General features: G+C 42.7%; 1 protein-coding gene across 1 annotated transcript in view; it reads left to right on the top strand.

Moving 5' to 3' along the window:
- The window catches only part of fut8b (fucosyltransferase 8b (alpha (1,6) fucosyltransferase)), a 108,585-nt gene that overhangs the window by 33,588 nt on the left and 47,384 nt on the right, over positions 1-27,613 (top strand). The window contains exon 2 of the mRNA XM_059355992.1: positions 24,323-24,945. Coding sequence (XP_059211975.1) covers positions 24,743-24,945 — 203 coding nt within the window. The 5' untranslated portion in view covers positions 24,323-24,742. The remainder of the gene's footprint in view (positions 1-24,322; positions 24,946-27,613) is intronic.

The following is a 27,613-nucleotide window of genomic DNA, read 5'->3' as shown; positions in this document are numbered from 1 at the left end:
TTTAACGCCTATAAAAATGATTACTCCTCAAGAGAATGCACAATGTAAATCATGGTTTATTGAAACAAAAAAATATTTCAAAGATACAGGACATCACTGACCAAAAGCAAAATATAACTGATTCCATTGCGACTGTTGATGAAGCTATGCTACAGCGAACATGGCAAGAAATCGAGCACGGTCTTGATGTGCTTCGTGCAACCATTGGTGCCCATGTAGAGGTGTATTTAATGAGGCAAAAAAACATCAATATCTACTACTAAGTTGTAAAGAGACTTTATGGACACCCTATATATCCTGCATTCTTAAAGCTTATAGCTAAAACTTTGAACTTTTGTCCTCATCCGGATCTTCAAACAACACTCACCACAAACCATCCTTATTATACAGAGCCCACCCAGCAGATGTTGCAAAAATTATTGATACTTTTTGCGTCTGAATTTGCATATCATAAGCTCAAATTAAAGACGTGTGTGTGTTGTGTAATCATTAATTCCATTGAATTAATTACTAATTTGTTATCTTTGTTGTTTTCTTCTTTTATCACTTCAAACATGTGCATTATGTGAAGGAAAAAGTTCCTTTTCACGTGTGTTTGTGATTTCTAAAATAGAACTCTGATTATGCTTCATTATCTCTAACAGTGAGTTATGTTTACAATAGTTTGTCTCTACCTTGTATGGAGCCGCACGACTGTTGTACCCACGATTAAAGTAAATAATACCCCCGCAGCTGTTATTAACAGATACACAATATAGCGGCAAAGAAACATGCTGTTCAGAGGAGTAAAAGAAAAAAAATTGAAACATTAAAGCATCACTGTTTTTCTCTAAAAAACTCAGAGTTACCAGTAGGCATGAAAACGTACTTTCACAAATAAATTGGTCACATCGCTGTCTGTGGCATGCGACGCATCCTGCATCGGTCAGATACACATTCTGACTGGAAATGATACATTACCACAATGTTGACTGTGTGCATTGTGAGTCTCCACCCAGTGGTATTTATCACAGAGGGCCTTTGTTGTCTTGAATAAATAGACATATTACTGGGAGTCCAGAGTTCAGCCCACACTGCCTGCTTGCCACAGGCACACGCTCAGTCTTCAAGGGAAAAATATGTTCACTGCTTGAGCATTTGGACAGGAGCGCCACAAGTCAGTTAAAATATGACAGCATCGTAAACGCAGAAGCAGTAAAGAGTTGACTCATGCCGGATTATTTATTTCAATAACGACACCTGATCTGACAAAAGGATGACAAGAAGTTATATCAAGTGGGTGTACTTTTGAACTGTTGTCTCGAAATGAACACTTTAAGAACTCATTTGGAAATCCATGCTTGTGCAACTCACAGGTCAATAATAAAAACCCCTGCAAGTTCAAATCTTCTGTCTAATTTGTATTCACTTAACGTCGTCATATGCACAGCAGGTCACCTGTAATGTGGTGTTTACAACCAGTGCATTCGGTTGGTTTCAGCGGTTATTAACGCTGTACTAATTGGTACGCCTGCCCTGATATACCTGCGGTGTCTCTGCGACTCTCTCCTTCTGTAGAAGTGACGGAGGGCTGAGCATTTCATTTTCGAGAGCATACCACTGCCTGTGCACCACTGGGATTTGTAAACTTGAAATCACAAAGATATCTTTTTTTTTTCTTTTTTTCTCTCAGAAATGTGAAACTTGGAAAGAAATAATAATCTAGCGGATTTCTGCAGGGTGAATATTTAGTTGCTAGGCAACAGTTGTTGGCATTCGACAGAAACCCTCAAGTAAAGGGAATGGTGAAAGAGGCGGGTGGGGCTGGGGTGCGTTTGTGGCAAAACGGAAACATGAGTGGATCAAAATAGGTTGTATGGACAAAATGGCAATTTCCCCAGGCCTGAAGTGGCTATGTTGTTTTGACAAATTGGCCCACATGCAGGACAGTTGTTTACCAAACCAAGGCCATTTGAACAGCGCGGCCCACTATTATTGCAGCCATTTTAGAGAGCACTTATTCTGAGCTCTAAACTTTCAAATCATTTTTTCCTAGATTCGAAACGGCGATAGCAGTGACTTTTTTTTTTAAAGTGATGTAAAGCTGCTGTGCATATAACTGTTTTGATTGCTTAAATGTAGGGGGTCTCCGCTGAACACAAAGCTAAAAATCTTCTCTCCATGTGTCCTTAAAACAGCTTCCTCACAAAAACTCCCCAGCAGCATCTGTAGCTGTCCATGTAAACCCTCTCTCACCATCGCTTTTTCTTTGTTCCTTCATCTTTGGCTTGTTGTAGCCATTACCCGCCGCTCTCTGCCCTCTGGCAACCAGTGAAGTCCATGACATTGATGCAGGATTTTCTTAACACGGTTTCCCATCCGAGCCCATTTTCTTCGTCAGATTGGGAGTTTGGATATTTATAATCTTGGGGCACCAGCTAATGGTATTTGCAGAGCAAAATCAGTTTAGCGCGTGTTTTTCGTAATGGCTTTGACTGCGTGGCATTGCCAGCGGCTCTGTCTTGAATGGTGGAAGGATGGCTCTAATTTGGGCTAATGGGTGACTCAGCCGTCATCATCATGTGTCCCTCAGTGAGCTGCAGATGGCTGGTGAGCCAAGGGTGCAGCGGAGCCACCGTTATACACACAGCACAACACAATGCATCAAGTCAGTGACACATGCAGGCAACACTGACATTTGTAGAGCCACGGCGAGTGAGGGGAGGGCGATGAAATGAGACTCGCCCGGCTATAGGTGCACACAACACAGAGGAAGAGGTTAATCAGTGGCCAAGCTAATCAAATCATTTGTCATCAGATTAGATTAAAGCATTGAACCTTCCCTCGGGCAATCATCTAGGGAGATAGCTGCGGCTGTGTGAGGCACAGGTATCAAATCGCTGTGAAATGATAATGCATGGTAAGTGACTGCCCGCTTTTGTTCAAACTCTACTTATCTGCACATGCTTGAAAATAGAGACAAGGCGAGCGAATCACCGTGGCAACTGGAACGCAAGGTGGGTGCTAGGCAGGCAGTTTTAACAGGGATGGTGGCCCTGTGTGCTGGATGCTCGTCTGTGTGAGGTGGTGGTGGTGGTGGTGGTGGTGGTGGGGAGGGAGGCGTCAAACATCACGTCGGATCCCCAGCGGGGCAGCGTCTGACTGAGGCCAGGCAGGAGTGCTGCAGTGGCTAGTTTACATTCCACAGAGCCGGCAAAGCTTCACCAACCTCTGCTTTGCTTAGACATGCACATACCAACACACACACACGCACACACACACACACACACACACACACACACACACACACACACACACACACACACACACACACACACACACACACACACACACACACGTATGCTGATATATTTGCAATTTCTCAGAAAAATACATATTTACTCGTCCTGTCAGTACAAAATTCCTACACCCCATCACTACTTATACTACCAGGACACAATCATATTACATCAACCATGCAGGCAGATAACAAACCACCTCATCTGTACCACCTAACCCCACCCCCCCTCCCTTCCCCAAGTAACCTTGGCAACAGCGTCACTTTGCTTCATTGCAGAGGAGGGTGGAGGAGGGAGGGAAGGTGATGGGAGGTTGCAGCATGAGGGAGTCAGTCCCAAGGGGAGGGTCCAGTCGGTTTACAACTGTACAGAGCACAATAGACTCGGCTCCCCCCCTTCACCCTCACCTCCCTCCAGAGACCCATTACCAGGGGTCAGAGCTCTGGTCTCCGGGCGGCTCAGTGCTGGCTTCTGTGTGCAACCTGCCAAAGATCAGCTGCGTGACCTGAGTACATATGGAGTGCGGGGGGTGCCTGGATTGTAAGAGTTAACTGGTTTCTGCTGTGTATCACTGGTGTATGAGCTACTGAAGGGTAACAACAGCTGTTTGCAGATTCGGCATTTCTCCACATATTGATTCGAACCGTGCAGCTGGTCAAGGTAAATTAATGGCCCCTTAAGTAAATTTTGATTTTAAATGTAATTTGGCTGCCGTGATGCAGTAAACTGGTATTTATCCCTGGTAAACAAACAAAGATTTCAAGATTTATTTGGCAACGTTGCACACAGATGGGTCCATGGCTGAATTTTTGTGTCATTTTAATGAGCACAGCGCGAAGTAAAATGCTTTCAAGCAGCTGCCTTTGTCTTGATGTTTATCGGGTTAGTCATTTCTTGAGTCATATTGTGTCTCAAAAGAGTTTTACATTGCTACTGTGTTGCAGTGTGTTTTGTTTGTAAGTTTTCCATCATCACTTCTTTTTTAAGCACCTATAACCAAATCCTAACATCAACATGTTACTGTAGCAACTGGGCAAACAGTATATTTCATGTATGGGGAATTTCCTCTTCCTTTTTAATGCATTTTTATTGATTTCAGGTGCCATTTGCTTTACTTTTACATGAAAATCTGTGCAGAGTGGCAGTAAAAGTAATTATTATTGAACTACAATGATCATGATGCATTGTACTTATGATGCAAGATGCAGCGGGTGGACCCAGTTACATTACCACCTGTTAACTGTAATGCAATCCAATGCAATAGGCTTGCAATAAATACTTCTGCACCCTTGTGAATTTACAGCGTTTGATTATTTTTGAGGCCATGTCAGAGAGATGTTGATCCCACTCTGCAGTCAGTGTTCAGGTCATAGTAAGTTATTATATCATGCATCTGTTATGTTGTCCAATGGAGAAATAAGACAGCATATTGCAGTGCAGTACTGAGGTGTTTCTGTTATATCTGGAAAAAATAATGACAACATAATGTAATCCAGTACAGCACTACCACAAACTACAGCCTCAGAGATGAGTCACCACCTCTCTGACACAATGTCAACAATAAAAACATTACTTAACCCTCACAAATGTAGCAGCTATTTCCGTGATATTGCATTAGGTTGCATTAGAATTACAGATTTTTTTTGTATTTTGTCCAACTCCTGTGTGGAGACAGCTGTCACAGGGCCAAAAGGTTCTCACAAAACAGTGACAGCCTCTGGTATCACAGCCTGTACAAAATGCTATGGAAATAATTGACAGTATATTTGTTTCACAAAACTGACAATGATCAGTTGGAGTGTAATAGTCAAGTAATTTTGCACGAGCAAGTAAGGTAACGCGATTGTCATTAGCTTATAATAGAGTGAGAGACTTTCGTGCCTGAGCAAAGATGAGATATTGAGCTGACTAAATGAAATGTCAACAAAAATGCTGCCAAAATACATCCCACTTCAATACGGACACACAAATGAAAATTGATGAAAACAACTGTCAAACAAGTGGTGGGCTGAGCATTTAAGAGTATTTCCAAGTCATTAATAAACATATCGCACGCCTCCCTCTGTCCCCTGTCACTGGAATTGACTGCCAACGATCGGTAAAGGCTGCACCCCACACACTTGTGGGCCTTAAAGAAGGAAGAATATGCTTCTCTGTGTTTGGGGTGATGTATATTTTTGTGAGCATGTAGGCCTGTGCTTTGGTTTGAGCCATGCACGCTTGAGTACGCATGTGCTCTGTGAGGCCTGCCTCCCCCCTGTGTTGCTCCTGGCACTAATGGAGCCACTGGAATCAAATCAAATCAAGTCATTTCATGCCCCCCCCCCCCCCCCCCCCTTACCCCCTCCTCTGAGGAACTCCTCTGACGTCCCTGGCACCAACAAAAATATAACATGACATTAAGGAAGCGTGTAAACATCCAGCTGATCGTGCACACAAGCATCACTACGTAAAGATAATTCAAAGCAGTGGCATGTGACAGGTCGTGCTCATAATGTTCCTTCCTCTCTACGCCTGTAGTCCCACAATGCCTAGTTGAAAGGACCTGTACCCAGCGTGTACATCTTTTTTTTTCCCCAGGAGACAGCATATAATGAGAAAGCACCATTATGGGTCCAGCAGGAGCCAGTGCCTCTGTGCTGCTGCTGCTGCTACCACAGTTACCCGTGAGGTCTTTCTCTTTGTTAGTTAAGGGGAAGAGCTGCCGCAGACGTCCCTTGCTCTCTGCTTGTTAGCCAGCAGTAATGACTAGGCTGTGGGGAGCCGGGCTACCAGGCCAAGACGCTGGAAGCCTGTTCCCCTCTGTTGGCCCTCAGCTCACCGACAGGATGGGGAACAGAAGCAGACACCACAGAGGACACACTGGGAGGATCAGATCCGACAGACTAAGGAGGCAGGAAGGGAGTGTGGAGGGGGAGGAGATTTTTACCTCCGGACAGGCCGAGACCAAACTAGACCATTACCGACTCCCACACAAGCACACGGGATCCAGCGAGCATCCCGCCTGTTCACAGACCTGGCATTAGATCAATGCTAGCTGAGCAGCGCTAAGATCAATGCGTACTTTGTACAAAATGTGCCTCGTAGGTTCTCCAGGATCATGTATTCACAGGGATGTGATTAGAATTTCTAAAGCCGAGCGGCTGTTTGAATTGGAGAACTCTGTAATAGGCAACGTCTTAGCTGAGGATCTTCCAACACAATCAAATAGGACTCGCTTTTATCTCAAGACACAAAATGAAATAAAAACAAATGCTGCCTGTGGTGTTTTAGTACATAAAAGAAATTTGTGTTTCACGGTTGAGTCGTTTCTATGATCTCATGTGTTTAGCAGGTTCCAGATGGTCTATGTTTATCTACGATTAGCGATCTATACACACACTCATATCCTGTGTGCTGTGAGAGAGGTTATCATGTCAGTTTATTGTGTTTACGTTACACATCAGCAGATCAATAATTCATTGGGAGACACATGAACCATCTGCATTACAAGGCGATATAGCAGCAATAACACGGAATGGCCTGTTTGTCACCGTGCCCGTTGAGTGGTCACCAAGAAAAGCAATGGGAGTAACTCTTTTGTTTGTCATGTTGTCATAAATGTGTGGATACGGTTGTTGTATGGATAGCAATATACATTTTAATGCACTCAAAGGGCCCATAAACAATGATCAGTATGAGAGACCGAATCCAGAAGACACAAATGCAGTCAGCTGCATTTTTGCCTGCCAGTGTTTTGGCTTCCAGAGTTGAAGATGAAACCATCGATGCTGCCTGAGGGGTGGATTAGCCTCTGAGGAAGCCTTTCGTTGCTCTGCTTGGCTAGTATCGATAGGTTCCAGCAGGGAAGTAGTCGTGAACCGGGGCAAGAGAGCTGGGAAAGGAGTGCAAAGATAGGCGTAAACAAGACCTATTTTAGCAATTTACATCAAATTGAATGCATCAAATAAAGCATCTCTCACGCTGTGAGCATACTAGAAAAGATGATAGTGTTTTTATATTTATCATTATTTTACTATCTAGTGCCTCAGCCTAGGGCCATCCCCTTTTGGAAGATTGCGGATCGAGTGCAACGTTGTGTAAAGATTCATAAACAACATCTGCAGCAGTTGCAACCAGGCACTCCCTCTGTGCCTCGTTCTCCTGCCAAGTCCGCCCACGTTCCCTCTCATCTGCTCAGGCCATCATCCCTTCTTCTCCTTGCTCGCTGTTTCTACTGTCGTTGAATTGGAGACGACCCATCTTTCATGTGGACTGTTGACTTAGGCCGGCTGCTCCGTCCACTGTGTTCAGCTCACTTGAATGGAAGTGAGCTGAGCTGACTGCAGTGCCGAAACACAATAGGTATTGCATTATTGATTATGTTTGTGATCTAACCTTGGTGCTCAGCTCTACCCCCCTCCTCCTTATTCTTCCCCCTTCCCTGTGCCCATGCATAATTTCTGCAGAGAAGGGGTACATTTTTTTTTTACCCCTAATGGAAAGTTTGGTGAACTGTAAGAGATTTCCAATAACTCCAGATTCAAGTTCAGCTCCCTCTGTTTACCCAGTGTTTGGATTGTTACTCTGGACCTGTCTAAGGTCACCATGGCAGACTGAGAAAAAATAGAGAGAATGTCTATCTATACAAGAGCAAAAAGGGAGCGCTCCATTATAAATAGATGCCATCAATCAGGGGAATGTCCTTCATTTGGCATGCGTCAGTCCTGGAGGGAGAAATGCATATTCAATCTTGAACAATGAATGTCAGTCACACCGCTTTCACCAGACACATGACAGCTGTGCGCGGTGGCTGGTTACACACTTGTAGAATAGGAGCTGCAAGCAAGTGAGGGGGTGAAAGCCCAATCATTGCACAAGGGAACTGGATAAGCAACAAACTGGTGCCCTCCCCACGGAGGAAGATTGATGGACTTCCCCTGTGCTGTATAGTCATGTGTCAAGACTGGGATTTAAGACAACTGACAAGATGCACGTGTAACAATACATACATGTAACATTGATATCATGACTGAGTGTCCCAGAGCATGGTGAAGGAATCTTTCCCATAGATGTAATATAAGAATTGGATTTGTGAGTTCTTCCAGACATTTAAATGTATTTTTTTAACTAAGAAAAATATCTAAAACCAATAGGAATTTCAAAATAAAGGCATATTTAAAGATGATGATGTGCATCCTATTTTTAACATTGGATTGATGATATTGGATCGTTGGTCATTGAATTGATACATCAATCCAGATTTATGTTACGTTACACCCCTACTGCTGCCCCCGCCCGCCAGTCCCCATTCCCCAAAATTATGATGATGTCACAGATTTTTAAAAATCAGTTCTCCTGGCTCAAGGAACTTGGATGGAGAATTCATAATAGAGTCATAATTGACATTGTGTGCAGCTCATGGTTTCCTGTCAAGTTTTACAGATGTCTCCTTTATAATGGTGGTCAGTGGGGAAAATGCTTTTTAAAAATGCTTGGCCACTGTGAAGAATTGGCTGCAAGGCTGAGCGGCAGTGCCGTATCCAGTTCTACAATACATCCATGGTCCTCCCTGCGGGATGTCTCTGAACTGATCCCCGCAACCGGATTGGGGACGGCGTTGTTGGTGCGCTGTTGAAACAAGGATGCAGCTGCTCTCAGTTGGATCAAAATGTTCCGCCAGCAGTTGAAGTGTTTAGTCTCTCCCTTCACTTTCAGCTTTCACAAAGTCATGTTGTGTAAACTACCAAGTACCAAGTATTAATAAGGCCTCAGCTGTGTGTTGGATAGAAGGAAGGGCTAGAGAGAAACACTCCCTTTTTCGGCAATACTTGATTTTATTTCTCCATTTTCCTTCGTTAGAGGCGAAGTAGTAAAACAAGGAATCGTGTTTGTAGGTGTGATTGCATCAGCTCAGCGTTAGCACAGCCTGGCACACCGTGTATTGAGTTTTTTCATCTGCTGTTAGTTAATGTGATTTGAGCAACAGGTCCTGCTTAGTGGCAGGGTGTGTGGAGACGAGAGATGCGGAGGCTGTTTTCTCAGGCTCCGTTAATAGGGGTCAGGGAAGACAGTGTGGCAGTATTTTTCTTTAATCGCATTTAGGAGACTTCATCCCCTAGAGGTGAGGCAGGGTTTTTTTTTCAATGAGTCTTTTTTATTGTCCTCTGGAGGAATGCAGAGTTGAACCATTTAGGGCCAAGCCCGAATGACTACACTAAAAAAGCCTCTGGTTATGAAAAGCCACAGAGGGAATGTTTGCACTGTAGCCTGTAATTGTCAGTTTCATTACACTAACAACCAATGGTATCTGAGTCCAGCAAGTCAAGGCTGAATGTAGTGAATGTGATTAGTGTCTCCGGCAAAGCAGAAACCCTTCAGCCTGATGACAGGATTGTATTCCTACAACACTAGAATAAACTCTTCTTGAACCAGTCAAATGAAATTATGCCAGCCATCGCTGAAGTGCTGCATTTCAGACATAAACCCTCTTCCACATGACGGTTTACACATGGAACCACTACACAATCTATACATTAACTACAAAAGACTTACAAACAGGTCACATCAAGTGGAAGAAGCATCCAAGCGGAAGCTGAGCAGACACACACAGTGCCAGACGTGGAGCCGGAGTGAAAGAGACGGAGGAGAAAGTCAGGCACACGAACGAGTACGGACCCCAAGCAGAAAACACAACCTGACGGGGACGAGGAGTTCTGTCAATATGGCTTGTGTTGTGACGCATGCATGCTGCTGTGGTGGAGGGACAGGGAAGAGGCGAGGCTCTTTAAAGAAAGATGGAAGAAACAGGAAAAGGAGGGGTGGTGAGCAGAGGTCAGGAGGTGCAAAGACTGGCTCTGTGCCCAAGCTTTTCCCCAACTTGTAATTTCTGTCTCATCGACAACCAAACTCGTATATCCAAGTCCGCTGAATCCCAACCTTGCTAAGTAATTTCTCATCATTAAATGAGGGTAAGAGTATTTTAACATTTTCAAACAATCCTGACCCAAATTAATTAAATGGAGAATTCAGTGCAAAGTTACCCAAGTCAGCCCTGGGCAGATCCCAGTGGGGTTCGGATTTTAATGTCAAGCTATACCAAAAAAATCTGCAAAGATGAGGAAGAGGAAATGGAGTTAAGAGATAGCCAGTGTCCACAATAAAGCAATAGGGAGTGGAGCAGGGAGTTGAGAGGAGGACAGCAGTCAGGCAGGAGCGCAGCACAAAACACCCATCTCAACTTGTCAATTATTAATTTCGTAGTCCGCTTTAACATTTATTCATGGCAGTCGGCAGTCCATCACAGGGCCAATACAGACAGACCAATGCAAGCAGCTGAGGGCAATTTTCGAGTTCTCATTTCATCTCACATGCACGCCTTTGGAGGAAACTGGAGCACCTGCAGGAAAACTCAAAAGGGAAGAGCAAACATGGAGGGTGAAGTCGTGGCATAAAAGACCAGAGCTGAGAGTCCGGAACTTCTTGCTTGGAGGTGACTATCCTGAATCGAACAACCAGACCATTTGCGACACCTGCAGAGCTGTCTTAAAGGGCAATAAAGCATGACAAAGAGTCATTTCAAACATTTAATGGGTCTTATGCAACAATTAATTTAGAATGTATGGAATGGTGCGTTATTTCAAGAGGGAGGTGTTTGTTAGAGCAAATGTTTCATCTTGTAATCAGCGGCCTCCTGCAGTTTCCACATATTTGATCTTTCTTGTTTTGCAAAAAGCGACATTCAAAGGCAGAACAGAGGATAAATAGATATGTCACTTGTCACTGCTGACGTGTTTTTGCACCGCAGGGATTTAAGGTCACAGAGCAAACGAGGTTGAAGACAAAAGAATGGAGGTAATGTAGCAGAGAGCGATGAATCGGTGTGAGCTGTGTTACTGCTGTTTATAGAACTCTTTCTCTGTATTAGTCAGGACTCAGGACCCTCGGGGAACACTCATCTCCCCCTCTGTCTCTATGTCTACTGTCGCCATCTTTCTTCCGATTACCACCTCCCTGGCCCCCACTTTTCCTACCACGCTCCGTTTTTATTTTTCCCCTCTGTCTCTCTTTGTGACTCTTTTTTTATTTTATTTCTTGGAGTTCTTGCTGTCTGGGCATTCTTGTGCTGTTTACTTTTGGCTCTTCCTTGTTCTGAGTCTTCCTTCTCTACTGCTGCTGTCTGGGTCTCTTCTGCCACAGTTCTCTTCTTCATTTTTTTCTTCTTTTCCCCAGCCATTTCTTTGTCATTCAAGCCTAGGCCTCGGAGCGGGCACTGACTTGTGGCAGCTGGGCGGAGGTGGAGGTGAGGGGGCGGTGGGTCCTTTTGCCCTGAGCCAGGGTATAATTGGAGTTAACCACTGACCGTAAATTGTGTCACAGATGATGAGTGAGGTAGGGAGTATTCAGAGGTGGGGGCACTGCTTATTGTGTTGAAACGTATCTTATTGCACAAGAGACCGCCGAGCCCCCTGCCTCAGTCAATCTTGGTTTTTATTGGGAGATTGTGATAGAAGATCAAGACAATTCTGGCTGTGGCCACTAACTGCTGGCCTTAACCTCAGACACATTCCTTCTCTGTCTGTTCTCACTGTGGTGCCATTTCTGATCTCCTTTACTTTCCCTGCCAGCCCCGACACTCCTGTCATAATCTTAGAACCCATCAGCTATCAATCTGATGAAGATTTAACACTTTGGGGTAAGGGCTAATAATTCTGGGGTTCTGGTATCGGATATATTAAGAAAAAAAGACTTTGGAGTCGACATCTATGACTGTATTGTTCACAAATAGCTAGTTTAGATATGTTAGCTAAGCTACTTAAAAGATAAATTGTTGTTAGACAATTATCCAATGGTTTCAGAGATTGTATGTCTGCCAATGTGCTGCCAACACCAACATTAGGTCCTGTTGCCTTCAGATTCTGAATTCATATGCAGATACTTGTTGATAGAGATTACTCCTGTCGTGGTTACACATTTATTCACTCAGCTGTGTATCCACACCTCACCTGGAAATGCCTATATTACGTCCTATGATTATATTATAGGTGCAGTGTGTGATTCTGAAGAAAGATAGTTGATTGATCGTCAAATGCAAACGATTTAGGTTGGTAGTCGGGCCGAAAAAACAACCCACAGCGTGTCAATGATTTCCAGGTAAAAACAAGCAAGTTGAGATTTGAGAATGGAGTCTTGAGTTAAGAGACGACGTCTATGACCGTATAGTTTCACAAATAGCTAGTTTAGCTAAGCTACTGAAAAGCTAAATTCTTGTCAGACAATTAGCTCAGGGGTTTGGAGATTGTATTTCTGCCAGTGTGTTCTGTTAGTTGATTGATTATACCAAATGCCAAGGCTTTGGGTTGGCAGTCGAGCTAAGCAAACAAAGAAAGCATCCATATTTTACGAGAATCAACTCTTTCTTTCAGAATTGCTTACTGCACCTTTAACTGAAACACTCTGTTTGCAACACATTTCTCACATCTTTTTATGTAACTCTCATTGTGGATTGCAGCCAAATTACATAGAATTGTAATCACAACGTGAGCCTGACCACTTCCAAGTCTTGTTTCAAAGGTCTGATTGTAATCCGAGCAAAATCCATATTCAGTGGATCCAGGCGTATCACATTATGCGTCACCGCATATTCAGATGATAAAATCACACAATTTAGCACAGTGTAACAGTAGCTGTTCTCTCTGCCTGTCCCCGCTATCCCTCCTCTCCCTCCCTCTGTTGCCACAGATTTTCCTCTATTATCCCTTATTTTCGCTCTCTCTTTTTTCTTCTGTATTTAGTCACTCATTAGGCCACTTTAAAGTAACTCAATGAAGGTTGGCACCCTCTGTATGGGGTCATCACAGACCCATCCACCCCCCCTCACTGCGCCCACTTTTCTAGCTCATCTATGGCACCCCAGGCCGTGAAAGGTCAGCCGTCATTGGGACTCATTACGAGGAACAGAAACCGGAACAGACAGGAAGTGTGTGTGTGTGTGTGTGTGTGTGTGTGTGTGTGTGTGTGTGTGTGTGCGTGTGTGTGTGTGTGTGGATCCAAGCAATGTAGCTCAAGGTAGATGGATAACACAGACCTTGAATCTACCCTCTTCTCTTTCTTGCAAATAATAATGGTCAAGGTTCTTTGTAGTTTGCTCTCTGGCTTTCACAGAGGATTGTAATTCTTAACACTTCTTTGCATAAAGTAAATGATCAATATGTAATAATGCTTAGTTTCACAGTTTCTCTGCAGCCCGGCAAATAAACACTCTCTAACGTGCACTTTTTAACCCTCAGAACCCCAAGCAGTTTCACAGCATATCTTGCTCGTTTTTCACTGCAATATATAAAACGTGCACCTCTATGGAGACACTACAATCATAGCTAGAAGTAGAGAGAACTCAAACTCAACAATGTCTTTTGTGCAGTATAACATTTCCATGAATCATAAAAAAGAAAGAGTTGCAAGCAGAATTTCTTTGATTCCAATTGGGAAAAAAAAGGATAAAACCAAATCTTTATACAACATTTTTCCAAGTGCCCACAAGTGTTACCATAACCTTGAAAAAACAGGTATGCTCCACATGATTTACATATTGAATTGCATTTCTACAGACCCTTGTCCTTTAGACTCTACGTCAGCCTAAATTTCACAGAATTTTTATCATGTGACTATTAGTTCCAGCCAAGTGAATCATGGCTTCACAGTTGCGCTGAGGTGCACCAAATTCAATTAATTTACTGGATTTTATCAGTGCAAACGGTTTATTTTTGCAAAATTATAAAGGAAACCCGTGCGATTAAGTGAATTTGATGAAATTACATTGTTTTAGGCTTCGATTTGTTTTGGGTTTTTCCTGACATAAGCATTCTTCATATATGATCCATTCAAGGACCATTTGAAAAATTGTAAAATCAATTTCTGTCAAAAAGAAATGGTGCAACTGTGATTGTGGTTTTTTTTTTATAAGAATATATGCTTTCTAAAGCCTCAGCGGTTCTGGGGGTTCAGAGGGTTAATGTCCTCTCTGATGATCCTCTCGCATGATACATGCAGCTGCTTGAGTGGCATTGACTCTTGCTCTTTTCCCTTCTCTCCCGAACACACACACACACACACACACACACATACACACACACACACACACACACACACACACACACACACACACACACCACACCATTGCAGAGCCAGTTCATCACCCTCACTGACACGGTGAATTTACAATGCTGTCCTTGACCACGTCTGAGCCCCGAGATCCACCTTCACTCGTCAGGAGACAGATTGGGTTGGCAGGTGGGGCCCCCGCCCAGGTCCGTGTTTTATTTGGACATAAAAAGTAATAAAACAGAGGAACGATTGGCGCTTTTTACTGCTAATCATATGTCCCTCCATTCCAATTAAATACTTGTTTGCATAAACTGCCAGCACCCCCTGCACCCCCCCCCCCCGCCTCAACCTGGGCCACTGTGTTTGTGTGTGCGAGTACCTATCTTTGTGTCACCGTGTGAGTGCACGTGCGTGTGTGAATGAGTGTGCGTGTGTATCCTGCTGTCAGCGAATTCTCCACAGAGATAACCTTGAAGGAGAGGCTGTGTGCTTAGCTCTGATACTGAATGCCAAGCTGCAGCGGGCTCAGCGGTTGTGTGGCTAGAACTTCTCTGAGACCTTTAGCCACTTCTGCGAGACTTAATCCCAAAGTTGCGATGAGGTGGGCCGCCTTTACTGCCTTCAAGTGGAGGCCCCGCTCAGATAGTCTGTGCTCGAGGATGAAAGTGTATGCCTCTGTGAATACATAACCCTCTTTGAAAATAGCTGACAAATATTGCATTTTTTTATACTCTCTGGTAACCTTGTCCAAATTACACCATGTCTCTATTAGAAAGCAACTGCTACATTGGCAGGGGTTGGAAGATTTCGATGCACCTCATCTGTATGGCAAACATTTGCAGTTGGGCCCCTACGGATCCCCCTATATCTGGGATCATCCCTATGTATCCAGGGTCTTATGTTTCCAAGGCAATCATGCCATTGTAAGTGATTGGTAGGAAATATAGCTTCGCAGTTCAGCCCCGGAGAAGAAAGAAAAGTAACATCAATTGGCTATACGTTTTGGATGATTTCAATATATTTAAGGAAGATCTACAGTAGGGCTGGGCGATATAGACCAAAAGTCATATCCAGATATGTTTAGGCTAGGATATATATATCCTGATATTTTTATCGCAAAGTGAGAGCTAATGTGCAGACAAAGCCAAATATGACATGCCACAAGAAGTTTTATTGAAACTATTTATTTAAGTGAACATAAATACTGTATCACAACAAGAGTACCTTTTAAAAAAATCAAAGCTCCATAGAGTATCTTAAAGTATCATGAATATCTTAAATAAAAATAGGCAAATCTTTAATGAAATAAATATATTTATATGAGAAAAGAATAACAAACATTACAAAAGAACTAAATGTGACAAACCCTAGTAAGGGCAGCATTTATATATAAAGAAAGAACAATTGAACTATATTGATATATGCGATATTGTCTAATCCTATATCACATTTAAAAATATATCAATATATTTTTTCTATCAATATATCACCCAGCCCTTACCTACAGTTTACATTAGACTTCAAATGCTGAGAGCATAAAACCCTTTAAAAAGTGTCCTAAATGTGTGATATTTAGAGGATATTAAGCTGCACATAAAACCTTGGGAGCATAGATACTCCCCCACTGTCTCCCATCTTTTGTGCAACACTATGGCCTCCAAATGGAACCTGCATACTTATGCTGCGATAATATTGTGTTAGTTGTGATAATTTGATGAAACCATGTACAGGACAATATAAATTATCATAATAATACTTAAAACACTAGATTCCGACATGGAATCCTTCTACAAGATCAAGATGGGATAATTATGTAGAATCTGCCTCTTTGTGTTGTCGACGCATCCACAAGCCTCATTTTACTCAAAACTATTGTGTATTGAAAAACAAGCATCTTAAATCAAACTGGCCAGATGCTTGAATGCTGGGTTTTCTCTGTTTTATTCATAGTTATTATGAAAAAAGAAAGCAGGGATATTTGCTCTTCAAATTTGAGTTATATTCACTCTTGAAATGTACTTACCGTTCAACTGCAAATTATCCATCACAAAATATTATGTTATGTGTCAGTATATATATATCTCTATTTATCCATCTATCAGTACTGATAAGTTACAGAAGCATATAGACTGTACAAATAGACAACTTTTGTTGTGGTGTGCAGGGTTGAGGCTAGTTTTTTAGAAATAAGGAGTTCTTGGTAAAACAAAAAATACTGTGGTCATAAGACCAAATTATCACAGTGTGACCTCACAACCCTAAATGTTTGTTTTCAAACCCAAAAAGCATCTCACTATATATTGTATTATGTAATTTTCATGAGTTCTGTTTTTGGAAATATTATCTTCCTATATGTTGGTCTAGTCAAGTCAAGTCAAGTCAAGTCAAGTATAGTTAATTTGTCCCAACTTGTTTGCAGTCTAGGTGTATAAAATACATAAAAAACAATACATTCCAACACAAATACATACAACAGATCACAGCCTCATTATATATATATCTAAAGATAAAACATCTAAATGCAGTTTTAAAGTGTAAATCTTGTGTAAAACCGGTAATCTCTCCATATTAATTAAGATTATGTTAATTGTTTTAACTAAAAGCTGTCACATTCAAAGATATCGACAAAAAAAACAAAAAACAGAATGAACCTTCTCACGACTTGTGTAGTTTGTCTTATTATAAAACTTTTGCTGGGCATTAAAACCCTGAAATTCCCGTAAACAATTCTGAGGACATGACCCCGGTGTACCCGGTGTTAGCTTTGGGCCTTTCCGTGTGTGTGTAATAAAACCCAGTGCAGTTACTTTACTCTCCCAGCTCGCCATCTATCTCTGTTCTTCCCTTTCCCCACGCCAAGCCTTCGCTCTGCCATTTGGTCCAAGTTAATGGACTCCTCCACATTCAGCTTAGAAATGTTGTGAAGTAAACAGCAGCTCATGAAATATTCACCAGTCTCCTGTATGTGTGTGACGGTGTTATGTATGTGTGTGTGTGTGTGTGTGTGTGCAGCCAGGCATACCCAAATAAGACGGGTGACTCTTGAACACCCACTCATGGGCACACAGATGCATATAAAATGCCGGGGCGCCCCGAAAAGCTAAGGGTGTCTCCGCATCTCGGCTCTGAGCCATCTGAGAGGAGAAAGCGAGCGCTGGGAGTGGGAGCACTCTGCTGCTGAATGAGTCAGACGTTTGCTGATATTCATATTGATGAACAAAAAAAAAAAATAACAGAGTCACACTCAAAAATGTAATCGTAATGTTTTTGTTGCAAATGGCAGGAAACAAGGCAGCAAACATTTCAGGTTACAACCCTCCCTGAAATATTTGTTGTTTTTTTCCCCTGTTGCTGCAGCTTTTTTGGAATAAATACATTATGATCCATTTTAAAACGCCATTCCCTGAAGCCAGGTTTTTTTCTGTCATTGTTGGATGCACTTTGTAGGGTGTCTTTGGTTCTGGTGCTTGTATCTGAAATGTGTCAACCCCTGTGTTGCTGCCACTAGTGTGATCCATTACTCGGGAACTGGGGTAGAGGCTGAAAGGTCGCCGGATTAAACCTCCGGACCAGCTGAGAAAATAGCCAGAAAAGCTGCTCAGTGGCCGTTTGCAGGAAACTGTGGCCACACCAGGCAGCTATCAGGTGGAAATGAGTGGAGCTTTATGGCTATAAAGAAGGCAGCTTCTCAAGAACAGCTTGCTCAGCAAACCATCACTGGATAAATGATGGTTAAAAATTGCTGCCAAAGTCGGAGTTGATGTTCCTCTTGCTGCGTTTTTGTAGTGCAAACACCTGCAAGCTTCCCCCTCTGTTGCACTCATAAACTGATGCTGGGATGCAACATTTATTTTACACACTTTTGATAGAAATTCAGCTCAATCTCCCAGATTAGGGTTGTAGCTAATGATTATTTTCATCTACTAATCATCTACTAATCTGCAGATTATTTCCTTGATTTATTGAGGTCTATAAAATACTCAAATATGTCAATGCCAGTTACTCCAAGTCCAGGTTGATTTCATTAAATGTCTTTTTTTTGTCAGTGTAAAAAAACTCCAAAATATTTAATATAATATATAAAACAGAAAAAGAAATTATCCATATTAAGGAGGCTAGAAACAGTATTTCTTTTTCAATATCTGCATGAAAAATTAAAGATTAATGGCTTATCAAAATAGTGAAGTTATTTTCTATCAACAAATATTTTCATTATCTATTAATCTGCCGATTATTTCCTTCATTGATTGAAGTTTATAAAATGTCAGAAAATACCATATTATGTCCATTCCAGTTTCTCCAGATCCAAGTCTAAGTTGATTTATTTAAATGGCGCAAAGATATTTAATTTAATATGATATAAAACAGAAAGAAATAAGGAAATCTCTATATATAAGAAGCTAAAGACAGCAATTTCTGTGCAAAAAAACTAATACTAATAAATATAATAATAAAGCTTATCAAAATAGGTTGGCAGTTATTTTCTGTCAATACACTGATTGATTAGTCGACTAGTTGTTGCAGATATAGACGCGTAAACCAAGATTTATATTTATCATTTTTTCCCATTGACATCTTGTCAGTGCCTCTGTGCCTTTATTCCTGATCTTCTCTTACCTGTCTGTTTTCGAGACACATGCATCATATCTTTGCCATCATGCTACATGCAATACAGTGAAATCCATCGTGCTGCTAGTCCCCCATAGGGTAGCCTCTAACAACACACACTAAAATACACGCTCCTGCAGCAACATGGATGAGAAGCGACGTGTATATTAATATATATATATAGTGTATGGTAAAGATGAGGGTCCTTTCCAGTTGTCCTCAAACTGGAGTGGTGGTGTTGGTGTAATAGAAGCCGTCCTCAGCCAAGCTCCATGCATAATTCAGCGGTGGACCTCATCGCGGTGCTTATTGCCTGGAGACCGGCGCGCACTGATGGATGACCTCTGCCGTGGCCTGAGTCTCGCTGAAGATTAACCAGCAGGACTGAAAACAGGTCATCTCTGCTGACCCCTCAGGCTCCTGCATGTTGCTGCAGCACAGGGGCATTTTGTGACAGCGGTGACAGTCCGCCCCGCAGTGCCACATGTACCGGCCTGCACTGGCCGAGCAGCCCCCTTGGTTGCCGTGACAGCAAGGTGAAGGGCATTGTGGGAGAGAGTGATGATGTTCTAAATGCAAGGTCGAGAAGAAGATTTTGTGAGCGAGCGTGTAGGTGGAGGACACCATTTATAAAGAGTTTAGGCCCATTTATTCCTCCCATTGCTAAAGTAGGAGGACTGCAGATTCAGAAGGAAGTGTGACATATTTCATTTTGTCCACAGTAGCTAAGACCTCGCAATCATGTTTCCATTTTACTCCGAAGATGAGAGAGGAAGCAGAATAAAAAATAAATAAAAAAATGAGGTCCTACATGGCCAATTTCTCTAAAACCCCCACTGTCAGCATATCTGTCACACAGTCCAACTAAGAAATGATTGTGCCACAGAGGGGAACTTTTATTTATTTATTTAACAGACATTATTATAATTTCCATTATTTATGCCCCCCTGTCCGCTGCGGCTCGAGGGCAGATGTGAGAGGTTTGAGAAAATGCAAAAATCTTCAGCGCTCGGCTTGCACTCGGTCATATCTCTGGTGGAATATTACACAACCAGATCTTCATCAGTGGAATAAATTGTAGTGGAGTATCATTTTCTCTTTAATCAGGCCACATTCTGCTGACACAGTACATGTCTCCTCATTCTTTCAGTTATAAAACACAGCGATCTTTCGAAAGAGGGACCATGAATGTGTTTCTTCTCTCCTTAGCCTCTTCATCACGACCAAGGCTAGGCTGAGAGGCACGTTGAAAAGAATCCCTAAAACCTTCTCTCATTTTTCTTAAGCCATTCACTGGGTTTGATCATTATCATAATGTGCGGTTAGTAAAGTTAGCTTTCATTTTAAGATGGAATTAACCAATAATCCTGCAGGTTTTATACTCTCTGAACTCAAGTACATCTCTTTAATAATGATTATTTGGTGCTTCCAGTATTTAATTGCAATAGGATGATCTCAGGTTCTGTTGCCTAACCTTTGCACACGAAGCTAAGCTCACATTACTCAGAGCACACACTCTGCTCTACAACCTGGACTCAAACATTAAAATGAATTTGCTTTGGCTGTTAATGTTGCTAGGCTGTGTAACAGTTTATCCAAAGTGTGAGGTCAGTATGCTCTGCTGCCATTTCCAACAATCAAAAACTGAGATTTATGACCTTTAGTGTGACAGATTTGTTTTTCTGTGTGCTTGGTCTTTTACATCTGATTATGCTGATCCTCTTTCTTCTGACCTTGTGAAATTATGTTTGCTTTGTATTTTAGGGCTATTAAACGGGCGCTCAAGCAATGTAGTAATGCACTTCCAGAAAGTTTGAGGGACTTGCATTAGACAAAAGAGAGAGAGTAATAAAAGTTAAAGAATCAGAGAGAAGGATATATTGATTTTTTAAATTTAGAATTAGAATAAAAGTAGAATGGGCATTCAATTCAAATCAATAGCATGATGTTCAGAACGATGTACATTGTTATGTGTATCATGTACTTTCATGTAGGGTTGGGCGATATGGACCAAAACTCATATCCCGGTATTTTTTCGCCGAATGGCGATATACGATATATATTGGTACTTTAAACAAAGCGCGCAAAGTCTTTAGTTTTAACTCAACGCCACAAGAAATCATCATCAACCTGTTTTATTTAAAGACTTCAAATCCTTCCACCTTTTGAAGCTATTTCAATCAGATTCAAATGCTCTTCAGCATGACCCGAAATCCGAAATACCTCCAAATAGTGGTCATCATTCATTCATTACTATCCTTAACCGCTTATCCACACTCGGGTTGCGGGAGCCGATCCCAGCTGACACTGGGCGAGAGGCAGGGAAAGCACATTATTTTACCCAGATGTGTGACTTTGTACAGCTCAATTTAACACCTTTATGCTGCACTGGGTACAGAAAAGCATGGAGGAGTTAGCTAGCTACCTAGCTAGCTGTCTGCTAGTTAGCGTGTTACTTTGCTAATTCCACCATGCTTTTATTCAACACTGATTAAAGAAAATGCTAACAGCCAGCTGTGTTACACCATTTATGTGTGTTATGTGCTGTTGCCATAACAACTAACAACTGTCACCATTTTCTGCAGCAAAAAGTGTCCATTCAACCTACAATTCCCATAATGCAACTCCACTGAGTTTTTCATTAGACCTCCCCTGTCTGTCAAATGCCCATATCTTTTACTGTGAATCCCAATCCTCCAGTTTGTAAACCAGGTTTTCTGTCAAATATTTGAAGTCATAAGCTTAATTAGAGATGATTTATGACACCACCAGTGCCCTGATGACATAATTGCACCTGTAATTAAACTGACTTTGTTAAGAGTCAGGTTTAAAGAGAATCTAGCTTTTGCCTGTCTGTTATCTGGATCGATATCACTGACAACCAGTGTCCCTGTAGACCATTAGCTGTAAGGACCCAATATTACTTTCCTCAAAGTCTTTTTAATATGCCAGAAATATATTACTAGCTTAGCTTGACTTTCAAGTATAAGCCAAACAGCTAGCTAGAAGTGTTATCTCAAAAAATTTCCCATATCCTCTTTGGCAGCAGTTGCCTGCCTCATCCAACGGTTTTATATTTATCAGTTTTAGTCTACTGAGCACAAACCTCATTATGGCTCCTCAAACACAGTGACAAGGGTTTTTGCAGCCTGCCTTTTAGTAAAGTCCCAGTCGTGCATTAGCTGGTGGAGTGCTACCCTCTCGCAGCTCTTATTTTCCATAATAAAACACAGCTCAGCACATCCTTGTGCTGCATGCATAAAGAGGAGCCACCCTTGTGTCAGCCTAGGTTAGTCAGAACAGGAGCACCGGCGAGGCAGGAGCATCTGCACAGATTTCAATAATCCCAAATCATTCAATAAGAGATGAAGGAGGATAGTTTGCAGCTCATTGTTTCAGTGATCTCAGCTGCTGCATTGTGGGCAGTTTGAGCCAGCGAAGCATGAACAGTCTCTATGGTATTACAGCATGGCACCATTTATGTCCTACATATCAACTATGCTGCCATGGTAAACATGATGAGCTACTGTTAACCTACTTCTGTGCTGCCAGGCGAACCCCAGCAGGAACACTTTCCTCCGTCTTGAACGCTCACAGGCAGAGGCACCAGAGATACTGCGACATGTCAATCAAACGCACCGCGCCACCACCAATCACACAAAGTCTTAGATGCTTGGCATTATTCCAGCACACTGTGGTAGACACTCGGAGATGATGGCACACGCACACACTTAGATGTCTTGCGCACAGACACACCTGCCAGTCTTCATCCCGTCACACGACTAGTCTTGGTTGCGTGGCAGGGCTTTGTTGGAGAGTTGACAGTGAAGGTTGCTTCATAAACCCGGCACGCGTCCATCTCGTCTCCCCCGCTGCTTTGGGATGAAGGGAAGTGATGATCCAGGGATTTTTCGTTCCCTCTGCTCCATTGAGCTCACCGTATCACCTTGACAATGTTGCATTCTGTCACGGAGGCTACAGGGATGGCAGCGGGCATTTGGGAAGGAGGAGAGTGCTCAGGGAGAACTTTGTAGGATTTACCAGTCTCCAAACAAATCCATTAAGTGTTGGGCTTAGCAGTGCTTTCACTTTCAGCCAGGGAGAAAGTGTTGGAAGTGGGTTGTGGTTGGCTGTGGTTAAGGATGAGGTATGAAGGTGTTGAGGAAATAATAGATGTATTCTTAGTTGTGTGATGGCTTCTGTATGTTTGCCAGTAAGTGAGACTTGTGAGAGACTGCATGAGACACTATATATGTGTGTTTGTGTGTGTAATGTGGAAGCAAGCACAACGTTGAAAGTGGAACATCCCGTTCCTGCCTAGGCAGCAATGCAGCATAGCTCAGGGAGTGCACATCACTATGTAAATGCAAATTGCAGTGTCATGCTGATCAATCCTGTAGGCTGCTGAGACGGGGTTATGTCGGGACCAGTCTGCAGCGTCTTGGAATTTAACTGTCGGTCTGTCTGCCCTGTTCTGTGCTCTCTGTTTCTGTGTGTGAAGAATGTCTCATGCTTTGCTTCTCCTCTTGAGGAGTATTCGTCTGTCAAGCTGGCCTGGCTCTTCTATGATTTTAATTTGCTAATAAAGCAGGGGTCATCAACTGCATTTGTCTAAGGGCCAGAATTTTAAGCAGGCGCTGTTTTGGCTGGACTTTTAAATTAAAAAAATATATATATTTATTGAGGCGTAATTAGCCTGATTAATGTTATTTTTTATTAGCCTGGATGATCACCATGAACACTCATATAAAGCATGGGGAATCAATAATGATAACTAGGTATTTAACTAGAAAACGCTCTTAGATCTCCACCAAGGACGCTTTTCACACAGGAGTGGTGGGTAAAGTCTTTAATTACAGAAGCGAATTGCAGAATATAATCCTGATTGGCAGGAAATATTAATCAACTTCAAGTGTTTTGTCTATTGCACTGCTTCAACTATGATAGGATGTGGTCCATGACCAAAACAGGCCCAGCGCGGGTTGAATGCACATTGGCAGGCACACGTTACACACGCCTTGTGTATAAAATGTTTATATTGTCACTGTGCTGCATTCTTATAAACTAATGTAATCAAATATCTCCACCATGTCCTTCTAAATCCCTCTTCCTGTCCCTGAATGTCTTACACTTCAATAGAACTGACGTTGCATTCAATAACCATTACTAACGGCAGAATGCAGAGGGAACACCGGATGTTTTTGTAACTTAAGCGTTTATTTTCTCAATTCATTTATAGTCTGTGGGCCGGATGGGAAGCTTTGGTGCTGACAGTCACTGACATAAAGTATTTGCAAGACAAAACATTGTACAATAAGCTCAACTAACTCCAATGTCTTTTTTTGTTTCTGCAGGACACAACTCCAATAAAAAAATTCTGTGGAACTGGGAGGAAATAGCAAGGCGGTGTGGGACAAGCTGGTCAACACGGAGCTGGGTGGAGGGGAGGAGACACAAAACGCGCTGTCAGAACACCGACATCGGAGCATGCTAGCCATGCTTTAGCACACGCAGGAAAGGCTGGTTGACCACTGGAGAAACACGTGCGGCCTTTTTTCTTCCACACTCCTCCTGAGCCACAAACCCACGCATCTCGCTCTCATCTGTCATTCACTGCACACCATCCCTGCAAAGATGCCGATGCCAAGGGTGGCGCAGCTGCACTTGTGGTGACGGGGCACAGAGTGTGTGTGCGCACATCCGGCAGGCAGGCCGGTGGGTCGGTGGGTGTACAGGCACACCAAGGGGCATTTCTGGGTGGGCAAGTTTGCACCATGCGGCCTTGGGCGGGTTCATGGCGTTGGATTACCCTGGTGCTGCTGGCCTGGGGCACGCTCCTCTTCTACATCGGTGGCCACTTGGTGAGGGACAGCGAGCACCCGGAGCGGTCCAGCCGGGAGCTCTCCAAGATCCTGGCCAAGCTAGAGCGGCTCAAGCAGCAGAATGAAGACCTGCGGCGAATGGCCGAATCGCTCAGGTAACAAGCTGGATGATTTTAGAACAGAGACGCTTAACTGTAACAACACCAAACACTTTTTTTCCTAAAAGAAAGTATGTTTGAATACACACTAGTATTCTCTTTATGTCTTCACAAGAATTATATCCTAGTTTCAGATGTTTAGATGAGACCATACTTGGCTTTAAGAAACCAAAATTTACTAGATGGATTACTGTGATTGAAACCAGTATACAGCATGTGAGTCAGGCAGCCACAAATCAAAATGGGTTCATCATCATGCACTGACTCAGACAGCAAGGAAATAATAGTGTGGCCAAGATGTCCCTGAGTGACAAGATATACATTACCTGCTCGCAGATGGAAATCATAAACCTGGATACTGTTGGAATTATATATACCTGGGTATAAATTACTAGATTTCTCCAATTCCATGTAAACATTATATCCCAAAAACGATCAAAACAAAGTTACAAGAAAAGATCAGAATATCCGTGTTTAAGTGAAGCCACGACAGATAAGCAACTATTTCAGAAACAAACCTCATCAACAGTAACAGCTAAATCATCATCTTCTTCTTCCATTTCTATTATTATCTACAGCTCAGCATTTCCTTCTACCGAAACATCTGCATGAGAACAGCTTTGATCTGTTTTTGGGGTTCTTCTGGGGTCAGTTGATTCTTGATAGTTACATCACATTTTGAGTGCTTGGTAAAATGAATCAGTTCCCAGAATTATGTCATTACTGGATCTGTGGATCTGAGGTTTCGCACAAAAGCTCAGTTGAGCAAAGAAATGTAATGCAGCCTTTTTGCTTGCCTGGTCAGTATACTTGTGCATTTTAAGTAAAAAAGAAACAAACTGCAGTGCATCATACCCATAATTTTCTGCAAAGTCCAGCAATTAATTATAGCTTCTAGCTCCCTGGTAGTCCAATCAGAGTAATTCTACAAATCCCAGAATGTTGCAATGAGATGATTGTTTCTTAAGTTTTTGTGAAAATGTAATCAGCATATGATTAAATCAGCATCTTACAGTTAAACAAATGCCGCCGCAAAGTTTCATCAAAAGCCGATCAGTGGCGCCGGAGACGCTGTGCGTGACAGACAGATTGATGGACTGTCACACACCTCACCAGATTTCATTGTGTTATTTTGGCAGACAATAGCACATTGTACGAGCCCATTAACCACACAGCATCATTCACACGTTCACGCTACGTGTAATAGAGAGACAGATGGTTCTGCTCTTATCACCGCATGCTGACACTGTTTCTCTTAGCGCATAAACACTGAGTCTGTACATGGGTGTTTACGACGGTGCGTGCATGCATGTGCAGGGAATGCAGCAGCGTGTCCTGGTGTGTGCCATATTAACAGGGAACTCGAGGCTTCAGATGTTGCCATTGCTGCTCTTCTGTGATATTCCGATTCACTTTGATGCAGGGCCCCCGTCGGCACACACAAACATAAAAACACACGCGCTCACGTAGCTTCAGACAGCTGGTCCCTGATTAAATCCCTTGCTTTTGTAATTATTCAAAATTGGCTCAAAAACAAAGGTGGAATTCATGGCATAAAAAACAAGTGCAGCTTTCAGTCGACCAGTGTCCAGATGGGTCCCCGACACACTGCACGCTTGTTGCTTGTTATTGAGTTCGGTTGTTGATCTGGGACCGCGGCCTCCACAGTTGTTTACTGGGGCAGCGCTACAGTGCCTTCTCAAGTCCCTCTAAGCTTCGGCTTCAGCTAAGTATCCGGCACAGCAAGCCAGAAGCAGGCAACTGGCTTGCTGAGGTTAAGCTTTATGAGCTATCGACAGAGACAGGGGTTGGTTTGTCCTCTGTTCAATTTCGTGTCTTACTTCATGCATGTGTGTGTGCGCGCAGTGGTCAGATACAGGCTCAGGAGAGTACTGCACCCTGTGGTGTCTCTTATCCTTATATTAGAGGCCTAATGGACGCAAAGAGGCTGTTAGTGAGCTGCCCATCATTCCTGCCACACCTCCTCCCTTCTCCGTTCATTGCCTCCTCCTGTTCCTCGTTTCACTCCTTCTTCACCTCTCCTCCTCCTCCTCCTCCTCCTCCTCTTCATTCCACTACCAAACTGCTGACAGAGGCATGGCGCCAAGCCAGACTCCAGCTTGCAGGTTGTCACAGACTGACTGACTATGTAACAACTCACTAGCTCACTGATGTACTAGCTCAATGCATGCCTAACCCAATTCGGTGACTTACACGAAACATGAATCTCTGAATGTTGCACAAAAAGCAGAACCAAATCTCTGCAAGCATCCCACAGACATCAGACAATAAAGCAGGTTTCATCCGAAGCGCCTAACCTTCACATTACTGCATTCATTTTTTATGAGTGGCCTCAGAGAGATTTAAACCCATAAAACTGACATTATTACACCTTTGTGTTGAGTTGTTGCGCAGTAGAAACCCACTGCATTGAGATTGATTTATAGTTTAGAGTAGGATTTAACTTGGTTAGTGTCATCACACCGCAGCAGCACTAGATGGATGTGTAATGCATTATTGGGCAGTGTTGTGCATTCATCATGGACCTGAAGGGATCTTGTTTACATTGTCTCATTCGCTTTATGATAGAGAGTGATAGTCATGCTGGAGAGGTTTGCATGAGATATGGAGTTTCTTCATCACAATTGCAAATTTGTGTAGCATC

Source organism: Centropristis striata, chromosome 18 (assembly GCF_030273125.1).
Source record: "Centropristis striata isolate RG_2023a ecotype Rhode Island chromosome 18, C.striata_1.0, whole genome shotgun sequence".
NCBI classification, from domain to species: domain Eukaryota; kingdom Metazoa; phylum Chordata; class Actinopteri; order Perciformes; family Serranidae; genus Centropristis; species Centropristis striata.
The sequence above is the reverse complement of the archived record's forward strand: the minus strand, read 5'-3'. Positions and strand labels throughout refer to the sequence as shown.